Genomic DNA, 18,981 nt, shown 5'->3' with positions numbered 1-18,981 from the left:
TAAAAAATCTACTCTCACTACAAAATTGCAGTAGGACTACTGCATATCAATACAGTACTCAATGAGTACAGTAGTACAGTATTGCCTGTGGACTGTTCTGTAGGACTGTAAAAATAAAGTATGTTTCAAGTATTTGGAAAATGTATTCCTACTTTGTATTCCTACACAGTATTTACAGTATTTTACTATTTGTTTGGCAGAACTGAAAGATTACCAACACAAGGTGGTCGGGAACGTCTTCTGTCTCCTGAACAGGAAACTGCAATCATGAACATGGTCCTAGAAAATAACGCCATAACATTACGGCAAATACAAAGAAAAATAATAATAATGTAACTGTATACACTATACAGTAAATTACTCTGTTGTTTTGTATGTAGACCACTGTATGTGCAACTTTGTGTTGGTTGGGATGTACACTGTGTACATTGTTTTTCTGGGAAAAATCCGTAAAATATATTTGTTACCGTGTATTTCTGTGTTCTGAGTAAAAAAACAATATTCTCAAATATTTTACAACACACTTATGTATGTACTGTCTGTAGTAAGTGTAACACTGAACAAAAAAAGGCCTAAGCCTTCATATGATGAATGAAGAAGTGTTTTCTATTCATCATAGTGTTTTACATTGAGCACATCAGTGTTCAAATGGTTCTTATAAATGTCTATTCATATGATGGTTTGTGTTTGTCATTTGAAAACAAAATACCATTTTGAGATTAAATAACATTGTTTTGAATGTTAAGTTTAATATAGCAGGAGAAGTTAGGGGTTTTGCCCATTGTGTGTGTGTTTTTTTTATTTGTGTGTAGAGTTCTGAGAGTATGAGGTATGCATTCAGAAAATGTGTGTAACCAGTCGAGAAAAACTGTAATGTGGATATCAGGGTGTTGGTGGCAGTGTCGGTGGGGTCCTTCATCCTTCACTTGAGTGAAGGATGTGTGTACTTTTGCCATCTCTGGCTATTCTACATCATACTACACCATAGTCAACACATTTATTTATATTCTATAGCATACCCTATTGACAGAATATATGAATAATGTATTCAATACTGAAATCTATTTAACAAATACATTAATAATATATTCAATACTAGACCCCGTTTCACTTAGCTATTGTTCACTAACTCAGTGGATCTGAGTTTTATTGACTGAACTCAGCTAAAGGATTCCATTCTGTTGGAAGTGTTGGCAAGTGAATGTGAGTCGTTTGATTGTATTAGGCCACACCAGCAGCAGCTGGGTTTAACCCTTGGAGTGTGTAGGCCTTAACTAATTAGTATGAATGCTAACCACATTTAGTGGCATTTTGTAACAGCTTGGAAAATAAAAAATAAATACCACAAAAAATGAGGGCTCAGTAGGAGTAGACCCTGGATTCTGGTAGTGTTCCTCAACATGAGCACAGCTCTCCTGGGTGAGTGTTGAGGCCGTGTCGGACCACCAACACACACCCCATTATAGTTATTCTAATCTTCTGCCAATTAATCATTCATTACTTTTCCCAAACACACACGCTGGCTGCGGTATTCATGTTTCCCAGGAAACAATTAGAGGTCTACAGATGTGGTTTTGTTTACCACCTTGATTATAGCCGGTCTGGCAGATGTGCAGCACTAATAAACATTTCTGGGAAACAACTTTATATTTGAGGGTTCTTAAGGCCCTTTGTGGAGCTGTAGGTGTTGTGGTCAACTTATCAAGAACTGTCAACATGACACAGATCACTCACACTGCTCATAGCATCCATCTGATACACATAACTAATACTTGACTTTAATAAAGTATACTTTACTATATTATACAATACTACTGCTATGATGCTCCATATATTATACTATATTTAAAGATCTTCCACAGATTGTTGACACTTGTCGAAATACTTGGCAAAAAAGGATAGAAGTAACATCCTTCTTTCACCACCTTTATTTCTCAATTTGTTACTGCAAATAACATCCTTCTTCACAAGTGCATTAGTAAGGACTTCAGTTGGCACATATCACATTCAGCAGACCTGCACGCCCGGCCTTGACAGAGCTGCCTTCAAGGTGTCTCCTTTGGTCTCTGAGCTCTCTATCCTCGATGTCGTGGAATGGAGTTCATTCATAATGGCTAAACAATTCCCTTGGCTCAACTGCGTTAATGTGCTTTAGTGCTACAGTGATAGTTTTGGCATCCAGAAAAATTTGAGAGTAGAGACAAACAAATGAATCTGGTCAAGGAAAAAAGACAACATGGATTCCCTTCATCACAGACTAGCTGCTCATTACGACTACGGTCGACACTGGACTGTAAGAACCATACAGGTGGACACAAGCCGAATGTAAACAAAGAAAATGATTAGGCTACACCTTTTCAACCCAATTTACAAAGCAACCCAAAATGACATGAGAGGAAATGAACTGATTACAACAGTCTTTGGCCATTCTCCTATGGGGCAGCCATGTGGAAGTATCAACTGCATAGAAATCTAAGACCAGATAACATTCATTCCCTCTGGAATGTATCTGGAAAAACCATTCTGAGAAACTTAAAGAAAAACCTTCCTCAAAATCTATAACATTTTGAGATCATACATAAAACACATAGTGGGTGGGTACAAAGTTAATGTGCTTTCTGCAACCCACAAACTGTGTAACGTGTGAGCAAACACCACTATAAACGTTCATGGGGGTTAGTCAGAACTATCCAAGTTATACCCAGCAAATACTCATTGTTATGCACTATTAAAATATTTAATTTCAATTTGTTGTTTAAAGTGAAAGCCCCTTTAAGACACATGCAGGGTTAGCAGTTAGCAGTATGAACACACTGCTGAATGGTTGGAAACATAACCACAAACACAGAAACCCCCTCAGGCCTGGAGGTACACATCTCGACCTGGAGGTACAGAACTCAACCTGTAGAAGATTGTATGGTCTGAATAAGGCTCACAGCTGGGGACAGCTTACACAGTGTGTGCCTCGTAAGTCAATCTCTGTGTGCATTTGGTGGGTAAAACCTTAAGACAGAAAAGTCTCAAATAGAGACTGGCGCAACTCTGACAATCAAAACAGTTTTAACTGTTAACTTTATGAACCATGTCCCCTCAACCATCCCTGGGGGGGTAGAATGATACTCTGACAACATGTGAAACAACAGAACCATGTGCTTTTAGAAAATACTAAATCAAAAAAAGTTCAATAACTGAAAGCATGTTGGCAAAAGTAAACACAGTCTGGCCCATCACACCCCTGAGTCTGAGTACATGCCGTTGATCAGATAGTCCACCTGTGTGTAGTCCTTCCTGTGGTAACTCTCATAGGCCTGAGTCACAAACATGACAACCGTAACCAGGAAGAAGAGGAGGCCAAACAGCAGGACAGCCAATAGGGAGCTGGTGTCCACCAGCTGTTTGGTCAGAGGGCTTCCGGCCACGTCCATGATGCCCCCCCTCTTCCCCTCCACGTCAGCGATCATGGATCCAGCCGCAGTGGAGGAGGAGGATGGAAGGTATGAGGTCGCTCCAGGGCCAGGGGGGTCAGAGGTCGATGGCTTGTGTTCCGTTTCTAGAGGCCCAGAGGCAGCGGATGTTGTTGTTAATGATGATGTTGTTGTTGTCGATGTTGTTGTTGATGATGATGTTGTTGTTGTTGATGAAGTTATTGGTGATGTTGGCATTGTTGCTATAGTAGGTTGTTGAATTGCAGTAGTCGTGGTGGTTGTTGGCACAGTCGCTGATAATGCTGTAGTTGATCCTGATGTTATCACTGGTGTGGTCGCCCTGCTGGCGCTGGTCATGGTCGTCTCCTCAGGGCTCCAGCTCGTTGGCTCGTGTGACATGTGCAATGCTGGGGCTTGGGTGGAGATGTTACCATCCTGGTGTGGGTTCTCAACATCTCCACCCTGGTGTGACACATCTCCACCCTGGTGTGACACATCTCCACCCTGGTGTGACACATCTCCACCCTGGTGTGACACATCTCCACCCTGGTGTGACACATCTCCACCCTGGTGTGACACATCTCCACCCTGGTGTGACACATCTCCACCCTGGTGTGACACATCTCCACCCTGGTGTGACACATCTCCACCCTGGTGTGACACATCTCCACCCTGGTGTGACACATCTCCACCCTGGTGTGACACATCTCCACCCTGGTGTGACACATTTCCACCCTGGTCTGACACATCTCCACCCTGGTGTGACACATCTCCACCCTGGTGTGACACATCTCCACCCTGGTGTGACACATCTCCACCCTGGTGTGACACATCTCCACCCTGGTGTGACACATCTCCACCCTGGTGTGACACATCTCCACCCTGGTCTGACACATTTCCACCCTGGTGTGGGTTCTCAGGCGGCGTATGCAGCAGTGACAGAGTTGAAGTGTTGTTGAGGAGAGAGTCCCCTGCGGACAGCCCTCCACTGCTGCCCCTCACAGGAGAGGAGTTGAGGGAGGGAGGGGGGGAGGGAGGGGCCCTTCCTCCACTGCTCGGACTGTCGGCTGCGCTGTCGGCATCCTGGAGCGTTCCGGGTGAGTTGCCGTCAGACTGGAGGACACCACTGTCAAGCTCTGACAAACAACAGATGAAAGAGTAACTATCCAGTCCACAACAAGTAACATGCACTGCTTACCAAATTGTTTATCTTGTTCACTATGACAGCTACCTTCTCCAGGAAATAGTTCCTCCACAGAGACATCTGGGCAGTCTGACACATTAAAGCATTTCAACAGAAAGCATGTGGATCTCTCCTTCCAGAAGATATAGCGATTGCATGTTTTATTGAGCTTGCCTGGGGTATAAACAGAGATGAACAACAGTCATATTTTGCTTTCACGTCCAAATGTTGTATCACTTTAGTACACCAATACAAGCACCAAACAACTCACACAGCCAACACTTCCTGAGTGCTGAGTAAGGCTACAGTTTGAGAAAAGCATTCGCCATATGCATTCCTAATTCTTATGGAACAGAGGGGGGTTTTGGGAGTGTGTGTGTGGGGGGGGGGTTGAGGGAGGGGGGGGGGGTCTGGGAGTGCGGGGGGGTCTTGGAGTGAGGGGGGGGGGTCTGGGAGTGCGGGGGGGGGGGGGGTCTGGGAGTGAGGGGGGGTCTTGGAGTGAGGGGGGGGGGGGGTCTGGGAGTGAGGGGGGGTCTTGGAGTGAGGGGGGGGGGGGGTCTGGGAGTGAGGGGGAGTCACTTTATTGAAGTGGCTCAAAACACACACAGGTCTCCAGGCTGGAATGCTGCATGATTATGTATTTATAGTCCTCCACCATACCACACATTACTATGTTACTGCTCTCTGCCCTGTCTCTCTGCCCTGTCTCTCAGCTCTACTGCTCTCTGCCCTACTGCTCTCTGCCCTGTCTCTCTGCCCTACTGCTCTCTGCCCTACTGCTCTCTGCCCTACTGCTCTCTGCCCTACTGCTCTCTGCCCTACTGCTCTCTGCCCTACTGCTCTCTGCCCTACTGCTCTCTGCCCTACTGCTCTCTGCCCTACTGCTCTCTGCCCTACTGCTCTCTGCCCTACTGCTCTCTGCCCTACTGCTCTCTGCCCTACTGCTCTCTGCCCTACTGCTCTCTGCCCTACTGCTCTCTGCCCTACTGCTCTCAGCCCTACTGCTCTCAGCCCTACTGCTCTCAGCCCTACTGCTCTCAGCCCTACTGCTCTACTGCTCTCTGCCCTACTGCTCTCAGCCCTACTGCTCTCAGCCCTACTGCTCTCAGCCCTACTGCTCACTGCCCTACTGCTCACTGCCCTACTGCTCTCAGCCCTACTGCCCTACTGCTCTCAGCCCTACTGCTCTCAGCCCTACTGCTCTCAGCCCTACTGCTCTCTGCCCTACTGCTCTCTGCCCTACTGCTCTCTGCCCTACTGCTCTCTGCCCTACTGCTCTCTGCCCTACTGCTCTCAGCCCTACTGCTCTCTGCCCTACTGCTCTCTGCCCTACTGCTCTCAGCCATACTGCTCTCAGCCCTACTGCTCACTGCCCTACTGCTCACTGCCCTACTGCTCACTGCCCTACTGCTCTCTGCCCTACTGCTCTCTGCCCTACTGCTCTCTACCCTACTGCCCTGTCTCTCGGCCCTACTGCCCTGTCTCTCGGCCCTGTCTCTCTGCCCTGTCTCTCTGCCCTACTGCTCTCAGCCCTACTGCTCTCAGCCCTACTGCTCTCAGCCCTACTGCTCTCAGCCCTACTGCTCTCAGCCCTACTGCTCTCAGCCCTACTGCTCTCAGCCCTACTGCTCTCAGCCCTACTGCTCTCAGCCCTACTGCTCTGCCCTACTGCTCTGCCCTACTGCTCTGCCCTACTGCTCTCAGCCCTACTGCTCTCAGCCCTACTGCTCTGCCCTACTGCTCTAAGCCCTACTGCTCTCAGCCCTACTGCTCTCAGCCCTACTGCTCTCAGCCCTACTGCTCTCTGCCCTGTCTCTCTGCCCTGTCTCTCTGCCCTGTCTCTCTGCCCTACTGCAAGCTACAAGCTGCATTACCGCAGCGGCCCAGAGCTGGTGCCTGCCTGAGTGTGGGGGCTTGTGAAGGGGGCAGGAGAGGAGGGCTGGTGCCTGCCTGAGTGTGGGGGCTTGTGAAGGGGGCAGGAGAGGAGGGCTGGGCCTCCTCACTAACAGAGTAAAAACACTTCCTGGAGGGCATGTATTCTGCCTGCTCGCCCTGCCTATACACTGTCTGACGCTGTGTGTGTGTTGGTGAAGAAATTCAGGTAGAGTGTGCAGCGTGGGAGGTGTAGAGAGATTTAAAGAGATAAGCGTGTCATGACAGAGCCTGGAGGGCGGGGCTCTCTGGAGGCAGCCCAGTGCAGCAGCCTGTAAACAACACAGGCCTCGGCACCGCTTTCATCTTAAATCTGGAACACATGGCTGCTTTGGAATGATACGTCCTTCAAGTAGAAAGATGTGATTTTGGGGAAGTAGGGAAAAAATAAATAAACATATGGCTTTACTTTAAAATAAAAATGATATTGTACAGACTACTCCCATGTTAGTCATTTGTACAGAGTTTACCCATGAGGTGAGTGTGTGGAGGTGAGTGTGTGGAGGTGTGTAAGTGTGTGGAGGTGTGAGGGTGGAGGTGTGAGTGTGTGTGGAGGCGTGAGTGTGTGTGAGTGGAGGTTTGTGGGTAGAGGTGTGAGTGTGTGTGTGTGGAGGTGTGAGTGTGCGTGGGTGGTGTGAGTGTGGAGGTGTGAGTGTGGAGGTGTGATTGTGGAAGTGTGAGGGTGGAGGTGTGTGTGTGTGTGGAGGTGTGAGGGTGGAGGTGTGTGTGGGGGTGGAGGTGTGAGGGTGGAGGTGTGATTGTGGAGGTGTGATTGTGGAGGTGTGAGGGTGGAGGTGTGTGTGAGGGTGGAGGTGTGTGTGAGGGTGGAGGTGTGTGTGAGGGTGGAGGTGTGAGGGTGGAGGTGTGAGGGTGGAGGTGTGAGGGTGGAGGTGTGATTGTGGAGGTGTGATTGTGGAAGTGTGAGGGTGGAGGTGTGTGTGTGTGTGGAGGTGTGAGGGTGGAGGTGTGTGTGAGGGTGGAGGTGTGAGGGTGGAGGTGTGATTGTGGAGGTGTGATTGTGGAGGTGTGAGGGTGGAGGTGTGTGTGAGGGTGGAGGTGTGTGTGAGGGTGGAGGTGTGTGTGTGTGTGGAGGTGTGAGGGTGGAGGTGTGTGTGAGGGTGGAGGTGTGAGGGTGGAGGTGTGAGGGTGGAGGTGTGAGGGTGGAGGTGTGAGGGTGGAGGTGTGATTGTGGAGGTGTGATTGTGGAGCTGTGAGGGTGGAGGTGTGAGGTGTGTGTGAGGGTGGAGGTGTGAGGTGTGTGTGAGGGTGGAGGTGTGTGAGGGTGGAGGTGTGTGTGAGGGTGGAGGTGTGATTGTGGAGGTGTGAGGGTGGAGGTGTGAGGGTGGAGGTGTGAGGGTGGAGGTGTGAGGGTGGAGGTGTGATTGTGGAGGTGTGAGGGTGGAGGTGTGATTGTGGAGGTGTGATTGTGGAGGTGTGAGGGTGGAGGTGTGAGGGTGGAGGTGTGAGGGTGGAGGTGTGATTGTGGAGGTGTGAGGGTGGAGGTGTGAGTGTGGAAGAGTGATTGTGGAGGTGTGTGTGTGGAGGTGTGAGGGTGGAGGTGTGAGGGTGGAGGTGTGTGTGTGTGTGTGGAGGTGTGAGGGCGGATGTGTGAGGGTGGATGTGTAAGTGTGGAGGGTGTGTGTGTGGAGGTGTGAGGGTGGAGGTGTGTGTGAGGGTGGAGGTGTGTGTGTGTGTGTGTGGAGGTGTGAGGGTGGAGGTGTGTGTGAGGGTGGAGGTGTGTGTGAGGGTGGAGGTGTGAGGGTGGAGGTGTGAGGGTAGAGGTGTGAGGGTAGAGGTGTGTGTGTGTGTGGAGGTGTGAGGGTGGAGGTGTGTGTGTGTGTGTGTGTGGAGGGGTGGGTGGAGGTGTGAGTGTGTGTTAGTGGAGGTTTGTGGGTAGAGGTGTGAGTGTGCGTGGGTGGTGTGTGAGTGTGGAGGTGTGAGTGTGGAGGTGTGATTGTGGAGGTGTGATTGTGGAGGTGTGATTGTGGAGGTGTGAGGGTGGAGGTGAGGGTGGAGGTAGCCCAAGCGAGTGCAGAGGTCACAAACATAAAAACATAGAAAACCCTCAACTACACCCAAACAGAGGATGTAGAACTCACAGGGCGGTCTGGGTGAAACCATCCAAACACATTCAGAATGTGTAGATCTGATTCTCTATCTCACTACGGCCAAACGTACATAGCTGTTGGCAGTGTCCCTGGTCCGTGGTGATGTTTTGTTCCAGTAAGGTGGTGTGGTGGTCCAGTAAGGTGGGGTTGCTGCTGTGGGAGGCCAGAGTCCCACAGGGCAGCATCAGCAGCAGCAAAGCCTGGGGCAGGAGAGTTGACAGGGTCATGCTGAGGGAGGGATCACACACTGGGACACTGGGGAAGAAGAGGAGGACAGGAAGCTGAGTCTCGATGAAGGCTGGTGAGGAGGGCAGGGTGTCCAAATCACATCTGTGACATCTGCAGAGCAGGAAACCCAATTAGAAACACAGCTAGTAAATGTCATGACAACTTCCTGAAACAAGACATCATCTGGTACTCTTAACTTTTCATTTCTACAAACAAGTCCACTATGATATAAATACATGCTATATAACTTTTACCATTTCCCAGGTTAAAGGTATGTTCCTTATCGTGAAGCAGCTGGTCGTTACAGCCGTTTAAGGGTAAAATCTGACTCAATAGCACCATCTCGTGTACACAAACTGCAAAGGAGTGTCGCTTGCATTAAGCAGCAGTAGTTCCTGGTGGATATAAAACTAGAGAGGGTACAATTTCTGGGGAAATTGTAGGGTGTGCTTGCTTGCGTCGGTTGCACAGGGGTCGGTTTTTGAATGACATTTTTACAACTGATATTTCTGTATACTTTATATAAAAATGCATACTTATTATTTATAAAGATTACATAGATTTAAAACCATTTTTTTTTGCTGCTCATTTACAACTGAAAATACGAGTGAAGTGTAGAATAAAATAGATGTCTTATTTCACCTGCAAGAGGCAGCCTCATCGTTGAATCAAAACGAATAAATTGGGTAGACCGGTGTAAAAAATGACCTAATCTCTATTTTAAGGAATTTAGCCTACTCATATTGCATTCATTCATGAATAAAGAACCCCCTTTGAAGATTATTCTACGACGTTACCGGCAGTATAAGATGGAATCGCGATTCAAACAGTACCATCTGCTAACTGAAAATATGCCCCCAAAAACGTAAATAAGCTTGACATTTATTTAGTGGAAAATCGCTTTCATAAAAAGCTCACTGGTAGCGATCATTGTCAGTAACAACGCCAAGTGCGATATAGCCCTGTGTGGAGAAGCTGCCCCGGTAAATTGTACTACTGTACAGTACTAGACTACTGCTGTGTTCGTCTTGGTAGCGATTGCGTTGGTTGAATTGGATTTAACGTTCCGTTGTACGGTTTAGGCTGAAATTAATTATTTTCATGAACAGATTGACAAAGTTTAGGCTGTGGCAATGAAGTTAAGGTTAGTAGTTAGATAGATTTTTGATTTAAGTAAGGGGAGTGCCGAACATGTTCTGTCGCCGTTTGACTTCCTACAGCTGTGTAGATGTTTTTGTAGTGTCTCGCGTAGGCTACAGCGTTTCAGTGAGCAACACTGGTTTGAAACCACAGGTAATGATAATTTCACCCACAAATCGTTTACTTGTAATGTAATGTCATAATAAATCCTACAACGAAAATGTATTTGTGAGGAATGTTTATTTTAAACATTGAAAACAGATGCATCATAGACCACTGTAGTATGTGTTGCCCGGGCAACACAGGCTAATGTCATGATGCTAATACTTCAGTGACATAGTAGACTATTGTTTCCGAAAGTAGATGTACTTCCTTAATAAAATCAGCTTATATTGTACATTTCACGTCACAATTGTATGTCATATCACAAAGTAAAATTAGTAAATAGTTATCACCCTGGCCTCTTTGCTTGTGGCGTTTCTGCAGCTGCCTTGCAGTAAAGCAGTTAGCTTAGCTCTCCCAGAAGTTAACGAGCTGCTAAACTAATGTTCTGCTAGAGGTAGTCACGCGAGTTTTCGTGACGTTAGTGACGTAAGTAGCGTCATTGACTGTGGCTAGCAAGTTAGCCACCGTTAGCTTCACTTTTCGCCACAAAAACTTAATTTCCACTTAAACCATGCAACGGAACGTAAATCCCAATAGAAGCAACTCAATCGCTACCAAGACGAAACTTTTGACACCTAGGTTGTCTATGTAGGCCAAATATTGACTGAGTTTTAGGGGGGCAAAAAGAATGATAAAAATAACTAGAAACGGCTGTTCCTGCGAAACAGCAGTGAGAATGCTGAAAACCTGAATGGGGATAGCTGACCATGCTAAAAAAGCTGAAAATAGTGAACATTTAGTAGAAAGTTATAAGCTGAAGCTTCAAAGCAACCGAAAGGTATTTTTGAAAGGGACTGGAGCAGCATTCCAACAATGATTTGAAAGGATTTACCATTACTTTTAAAGGGAGAATAATTTGCACAAAAACCTTAATATTTAAAAAAGTAGAAAAGTGAGAAATGAGAAAATACCCGCAAGCTGAAATGAATTTAAAAAATGTGTGAGTCACACAAAAGAGGCAGTGTGGAAGCTGAACTGCATCATCTTAACAAAGCTAAGAGCTAAAATAGCCTACAATGTGGGAGAAGCTGAAAGCTGAACTGTTAAACAGAAGAAGAAGTAGGCTAGCTAGTCGTAACAAGAATATTATCGTTTTAACAGATTAAATTATAGTTGGGATAGTAATAGCAGTAGCAGATGTAGCCTACCATTGAGTGCGTTTACTCGGCTTTCTTAGTAGGATTCAATGTGTTGATGGAATGAAACATACAGCAGTAGGGCCGATACAGGAAGACACGGCGACACTTTGTTGCAGAAGGATGATGGTGCAAGTTTTGTCCGTGGAGCATACAACGATTAATAAAAAAGAATCATGTAGACGCGTTTATTGAGTAATCGCATAACTAATTACACATGTAAACGGAGTAATCGTATTATTGGTATAAACCGACAATTGCTAGTAATCGTGTTTCTCATGGTCAAGTAAATGTACCAATCACCTGTGTGAGAGACTGAGTGGTGCGTGTCTGTCGTTACGGTGATGGTGCAGCTATGATTGCTAACGCGCTGAGGGCAGAGAATAAGAGAAATGTAGCTAGAATCCACACCTCAAACAAGTTAACCTAGGCGCAAAACTGTACATCCAATCCAAAATATAAGGATATTTTCCGAGACCCAAGACTCTGCCGAAACCAGAGATATTCTTTATATGTCTGTGCAGTCAGAAATACGACTCTACCTGCAGTTTCAAAAACGTGTTCCTTTTGCTTTCCTGGTGCTTGTTTGTTTGGTTGCCACGGTGATGGCGCAGCTGTGATAGCTAACGAGCTAGGCAGAGAGAAAAACAAACATTTACCTAGCATCCACACCTCAAACAAGTTGACCTAGACGCAAAACTATACGTCCAATCCAAAATATAAGGATATTTTCCGAGACCCAAGACTCTGCCGAAACCAGAGATGTCCTTTATATGTCTGTGCGGTCAGAAATACGACTCTATCGGCAGTTTCAAAATCTTGTTCCTTCTTGCTTTCTCTGACTGATTTTACTCACCTCTCCATTGAAGTTAGTGAGAGAATTTGAAAGGCTGCTCTCGCTTCAAGGCTCATAGCTGAAAATCTGTAAATGTGAGCTCTTTAGTAGTTACATTGGCTGAAAGAGGACAATTTTTCCTACATTTTAAGGTATAACTTGTTTCTGTAAGTTAAACTATATGAACGTTAGAGGAATTTGTTTGACAAATTAGTTGAATATCAGAAAAAGAGCAGCAAGCAGAGTGTGCCACTCTGCTTGCTGCTCGTTCATAAAAATCAAGAAGGAGCAAACATTTTAATGTATTTCAAACTGTCATAATTCAAAATTGGCTGAACATTTGAAAAAGCTGAATCATTTGGGAATAGCTGAATGTCTTGTGAACATTTTAAAGGTTGAATGGTGTCTCTAGCTGAAAGTAAGCTGAAGTAGTTACGTTTGAAAGAGGAGGAAGCTTTTTAATGATTTGAAAGGATTTACCATTACTTTTAATGGGAGAATAATTTGCACAAAAACCTTAATGTCTTAAAAAGTATAAAAGTGAGAAATACCAAAAGTCATAGCCATCATCTCCTGAAGGAGCTGAACGTTTTGATACAAAAGTTGTAGGAATCGGTTAAAGTATGCAGAACGAGTTAAAGGCCAAAAAACGGCGGAAGAACTAAGAAGTTGATATAATAATAACTAGAAACGGCTGTTCCTGCGAAACAGCAGTGAGAATGCTGAAAACCTGAATGGGGATAGCTGACCATGCTAAAAAAGCTGAAAATAGTGAAAATAGTGAAGGTATTTTTGAAAGGGGCTGGAGCAGCATTCCAACAATGATTTGAAAGGATTTACCATTACCTTTACAGGGAGAATAATTTGCACAAAAACCTTAATATTTTAAAAAGTATAAAAGTAAGAAATGAGAAAATACCCGCAAGCTGAAATGAATTTCAAAAATGTGTGAGTGACACAAAAGAGGCAGTGTGGAAGCTGAACTGCATCATCTGCATCATCTTAACAAAGCTAAGAGCTAAAATAGCCTACAATGCGGGAGAAGCTGAAAGCTGAACTGTTAAACAGAAGAAGTAGGCTAGCTAGTCGGAACAAGAATATTATCGTTTTAACAGCTGAAATTATAGTTGGGATAGTAATAGCAGTAGCAGATGTAGCCTATGCGTTTACTCGGCTTTCTTAGTAGGATTCAATGTGTTGATGGAATGAAACATACAGCAGTAGGGCCGATACAGGAAGACACGGCGACACTTTGTTGCAGAAGGATGATGGTGCAAGTTTTGTCCGTGGAGCATACAACGATTAATAAAAAAGAATCATGTAGACGCGTTTATTGAGTAATCGCATAACTAATTACACATGTAAACGGAGTAATCGTATTATTGGCATAAACCGACAATTGCTAGTAATCGTGTTTCTCATGGTCAAGTAAACGTACCAATCACCTGTGTGAGAGACTGAGTGGTGCGTGTCTGTCGTTACAGTGATGGTGCAGCTATGATTGCTAACGCGCTGAGGGCAGAGAATAAGAGAAATGTAGCTAGAATCCACACCTCAAACAAGATAACCTAGACGCAAAACTGTACGTCCAATCCAAAATATAAGGATATTTTCCGAGACCCAAGACTCTGCCGAAACCAGAGATATTCTTTATATGTCTGTGCAGTCAGAAATACGACTCTACCTGCAGTTTCAAAAACGTGTTCCTTTTGCTTTCCTGGTGCTTGTTTGTTTGGTTGCCACGGTGATGGCGCAGCTGTGATAGCTAACGAGCTAGGCAGAGAGAACAACGAACATTTACCTAGCATCCACACCTCAAACAAGTTGACCTAGACGCAAAACTATACGTCCAATCCAAAATATAAGGATATTTTCCAAGACCCAAGACTCTGCCGAAACCAGAGATGTCCTTTATATGTCTGTGCGGTCAGAAATACGACTCTATCGGCAGTTTCAAAATCTTGTTCCTTCTTGCTTTCTCTGACTGATTTTACTCACCTCTCCATTGAAGTTAGTGAGAGAATTTGAAAGGCTGCTCTCGCTTCAAGGCTCATAGCTGAAAATCTGTAAATGTGAGCTCTTTAGTAGTTACATTGGCTGAAAGAGGACAGTTTTTCCTACATTTTAAGGTATAACTTGTTTCTGTAAGTTAAACTATATGAACGTTAGAGGAATTTGTTTGACAAATTAGTTGAATATCAGAAAAAGAGCAGCCAGCAGTGTGCCACTCTGCTTGCTGCTCATTCATAAAAATCAAGAAGGAGCAAACATTTTAATGTATTTCAAACTGTCATAATTCAAAATTGGCTGAACATTTGAAAAAGCTGAATCATTTGGGAATAGCTGAATGTCTTGTGAACATTTTAAAGGTTGAATGGTGTCTCTAGCTGAAAGTAAGCTGAAGTAGTTACGTTTGAAAGAGGAGGAAGCTTTTTAATGATTTGAAAGGATTTACCATTACTTTTAATGGGAGAATAATTTGCACAAAAACCTTAATGTCTTAAAAAGTATAAAAGTGAGAAATACCAAAAGTCATAGCCATCATCTCCTGAAGGAGCTGAACGTTTTGATACAAAAGTTGTAGGAATCGGTTAAAGTATGCAGAACGAGTTAAAGGCCAAAAAACGGCGGAAGAACTGAGAAGTTGAAAAGCAATAGTGAGAATGCTGAACAGCATTCTCACAATAAAGAGAAACAGGAAAACAATAGTGAGAATGCTGAACAGCATTCTCACAATAACTAGAAACGGCTGTTCCTGCGAAACAGCAGTGAGAATGCTGAAAACCTGAATGGGGATAGCTGACCATGCTAAAAAAGCTGAAAATAGTGAACATTTAGTAGAAAGTTATAAGCTGAAGCTTCAAAGCAACCGAAAGGTATTTTTGAAAGGGACTGGAGCAGCATTCCAACAATGATTTGAAAGGATTTACCATTACTTTTAAAGGGAGAATAATTTGCACAAAAACCTTAATATTTAAAAAAGTATAAAAGTGAGAAATGAGAAAATACCCGCAAGCTGAAATGAATTTAAAAAATGTGTGAGTCACACAAAAGAGGCAGTGTGGAAGCTGAACTGCATCATCTTAACAAAGCTAAGAGCTAAAATAGCCTACAATGTGGGAGAAGCTGAAAGCTGAACTGTTAAACAGAAGAAGAAGTAGGCTAGCTAGTCGTAACAAGAATATTATCGTTTTAACAGATTAAATTATAGTTGGGATAGTATTAGCAGTAGCAGATGTAGCCTATGCGTTTACTCGGCTTTCTTAGTAGGATTCAATGTGTTGATGGAATGAAACATACAGCAGTAGAGCCGATACAGGAAGACACGGCGACACTTTGTTGCAGAAGGATGATGGTGCAAGTTTTGTCCGTGGAGCATACAACGATTAATAAAAAAGAATCATGTAGACGTGTTTATTGAGTAATCGCATAACTAATTACACATGTAAACGGAGTAATCGTATTATTGGCATAAACCGACAATTGCTAGTAATCGTGTTTCTCATGGTCAAGTAAACGTACCAATCACCTGTGTGAGAGACTGAGTGGTGCGTGTCTGTCGTTACGGTGATGGTGCAGCTATGATTGCTAACGCGCTGAGGGCAGAGAATAAGAGAAATGTAGCTAGAATCCACACCTCAAACAAGATAACCTAGACGCAAAACTGTACGTCCAATCCAAAATATAAGGATATTTTCCGAGACCCAAGACTCTGCCGAAACCAGAGATATTCTTTATATGTCTGTGCAGTCAGAAATACGACTCTACCTGCAGTTTCAAAAACGTGTTCCTTTTGCTTTCCTGGTGCTTGTTTGTTTGGTTGCCACGGTGATGGCGCAGCTGTGATAGCTAACGAGCTAGGCAGAGAAAAAAACGAACATTTACCTAGCATCCACACCTCAAACAAGTTGACCTAGACGCAAAACTATACGTCCAATCCAAAATATAAGGATATTTTCCGAGACCCAAGACTCTGCCGAAACCAGAGATGTCCTTTATATGTCTGTGCGGTCAGAAATACGACTATCGGCAGTTTCAAAATCTTGTTCCTTCTTGCTTTCTCTGACTGATTTTACTCACCTCTCCATTGAAGTTAGTGAGAGAATTTGAAAGGCTGCTCTCGCTTCAAGGCTCATAGCTGAAAATCTGTAAATGTGACCTCTTTAGTAGTTACATTGGCTGAAAGAGGACAATTTTTCCTACATTTTAAGGTATAACTTGTTTCTGTAAGTTAAACTATATGAACGTTAGAGGAATTTGTTTGACAAATTAGTTGAATATCAGAAAAAGAGCAGCAAGCAGAGTGTGCCACTCTGCTTGCTGCTCATTCATAAAAATCAAGAAGGAGCAAACATTTTAATGTATTTCAAACTGTCATAATTCAAAATTGGCTGAACATTTGAAAAACCTGAATCATTTGGGAATAGCTGAATGTCTTGTGAACATTTTAAAGGTTGAATGGTGTCTCTAGCTGAAAGTAAGCTGAAGTAGTTACGTTTGAAAGAGGAGGAAGCTTTTTAATGATTTGAAAGGATTTACCATTACTTTTAATGGGAGAATAATTTGCACAAAAACCTTAATGTCTTAAAAAGTATAAAAGTGAGAAGTACCAAAAGTCATAGCCATCATCTCCTGAAGGAGCTGAACATTTTGATACAAAAGTTGTAGGAATCGGTTAAAGTATGCAGAACGAGTTAAAGGCCAAAAAACGGCGGAAGAACTGAGAAGTTGAAATGCTTAACAGCATTCTCACAATAAAGAGAAACAGGAAAACAATAGTGAGAATGCTTAACAGCATTCTCACAATAATAATAATATATATGTGAGAGAACAAAGGTTGTGCCCTTGCCGAAGGCAAAGCACACCCAATAATATATATGTGAGAGAACAAAGGTTGTGCCCTTGCCGAAGGCAAAGCACACCCAATAATTCCGCCGCTCTGTTATTATGCTCTAGGTATTCTTATGTAAAAGCATACAGATTAAGCCAGTTGACCTCACAACTATCTTATGTCGATCTGTCTCAGTCTGGCTCTTTTTTCCAATATCATGATAGAATAAACCGTCAACCAGGATAGCTAATAGCTACTGGCTAACCTATCTTCTCACCAGAACAACGTAAGTGTCAACTATCTCAACTAAGACAACTTTCCTGGTTCTGCCCTGAATGTAAACACTAAGCATCACACCATTGGGCAATAGTTGTCAGATAACGTGGCTAACGTGGAGTTTAGGTTCAGGTTACAGACACAGTTTATACTCGTGCTTGTTTATCGCACACAACTTTTAATGATGATCAATTAGTGAAATTACTTGTGCAATACCAATGCACCGATGATATCATGGTTCACCAGCCAAATGGTCGCATCAGACTTCTTATACTCAGTTACACTGCTTTTTCTTGCCTACAGTGTGAACGGCATATTACTAGTTATGCTCTGTATATTGTCATGATCCATAACAGCGGGTCACAATCGAATCGTGAGGATTGGGCTAGCTCGACCTCTTCATTGAACCACATAGAGCAGCTTGCTAATCTTACACTCGTCACTAGCTAGGAGGCTATCTAAACGGTATCTGACCTATCTTGCAAGCAGAACCTGTGATTTCCAAAGAGTTGACTTACCGTTAAACGCCGCCGCCGCCACCTTCAACTAGCTAATAAGGCAGACAGCAATGAGAACTTGAACCGGAAGCTGCTACTCTGGATAATGTTACAGCTGATACGGTAGCAGCCAACCTGCAGGGATAGGCTAGCAACTTTGTCGTATTCTGGTCCTACCAGCAGTCTGCTGGGGCTATTAGATCGCACAGCCTAGCTGTTGTCCTTTTCGTTTTCCCAGTTTATCAGAATTATGTGAGCTCAACAGGGATTTTTAAATAATTACTCTTCACGAAAGTTCCCTCAAATCTTTTTTTGCCCTGCCTACTCTCGTTAGCTATGATTTCTTTTGTTACAGTAATTTTTCCACAAGGGGGCGCGACGGTATTTAGGGTTAAGGTGGACTAGGCGAGACCAGAGTCAGGCTGTGGGCGAGACTTGGTATTTAAGGTCGACTGGGAAGAGAGAGGGGGGGGGGGGTATTGTATTGTGCACATGCACACACTCACACAAGGTTCTTCATTAGAGTCTGATGTGCTAGAAGCTATCCTTTGTTGTGTCGCTGGTCTTCCCAAGAAAACCACTGAAAGACTACATCTTATTCAAAACTCTGCAGGTAGAATATTAACCAAAACCAAAAGGAGAGAACACATTAGTCCAGTCCTAGCTACTTTACACTGGCTCCCTGTTACCTTCAGAATTGACTTTAAGGTCCTCACATACAAAGCTCTAAATGGACAAGGACCTAGCTACATTGCTAACTCTCTTACTACACACCAGCTAGAACACTGCAATCATCAGATGCAGGCCTATTAGAGGTCACCAGAAGCAGTCAGAAGAAGATTGGTGATGCTGCCTTTGTCAGCTACGCCCCAAAACCATAGGCGGAAATCCCAGGGGGGACACGACCCCCCCCATCCTGGGAAAAATATGATTTTTCCCCTACAATAAATCACTGTAAACATAACTATGTAATTTCAATAATATTAATAATACGCAATGAAAGCGCTTTGCTGATTATGGACACAATGGCGCTTTTTTAATGTGCTGTGTTACAGCAGTAATTTTGGTGTCCCCCTCTGGAATTGCTCTTGAGAAAATGTCATATAATTGTCCCCCCCAATGTTGATAGCAGATTTTCGCCACTGCCCAAAACTATGGAACACATTACCTATAAATATTTGGGAAGCAAACATGCTAGACATTTTCAAAAGGCAGCTTAAAACCT

General features: G+C 44.1%; 1 protein-coding gene across 2 annotated transcripts; it reads right to left on the bottom strand.

Annotated features, from left to right (window-relative positions):
• Nucleotides 1-1,747: 1,747 nt before the first annotated feature.
• Nucleotides 1,748-18,115, bottom strand: wu:fa25f02 (uncharacterized protein C11orf24 homolog). Of its 2 annotated transcripts, XM_062460875.1 has the most exons (4): nt 17,778-18,115; nt 8,719-8,987; nt 4,657-4,782; nt 1,748-4,561 (listed from the first exon to the last, which is right to left on the bottom strand). In XM_062460875.1, exons 2-4 carry the CDS (start codon nt 8,873-8,875, stop codon nt 3,228-3,230), a joined length of 1,617 nt encoding a protein of 538 aa, XP_062316859.1. In that variant the 5' UTR covers nt 8,876-8,987; nt 17,778-18,115; the 3' UTR covers nt 1,748-3,227. The 2 variants fall into 2 exon arrangements, with proteins under 2 accessions (XP_062316859.1, XP_062316860.1); XM_062460876.1 differs by lacking the exon at nt 17,778-18,115 and having other exon boundaries at nt 8,640-8,779.
• Nucleotides 18,116-18,981: the final 866 nt, after the last annotated feature.

Source organism: Osmerus eperlanus, chromosome 5 (genome assembly GCF_963692335.1).
Source record: "Osmerus eperlanus chromosome 5, fOsmEpe2.1, whole genome shotgun sequence".
NCBI classification, from domain to species: Eukaryota; Metazoa; Chordata; class Actinopteri; order Osmeriformes; family Osmeridae; genus Osmerus; species Osmerus eperlanus.
The sequence above is the reverse complement of the archived record's forward strand: the minus strand, read 5'-3'. Positions and strand labels throughout refer to the sequence as shown.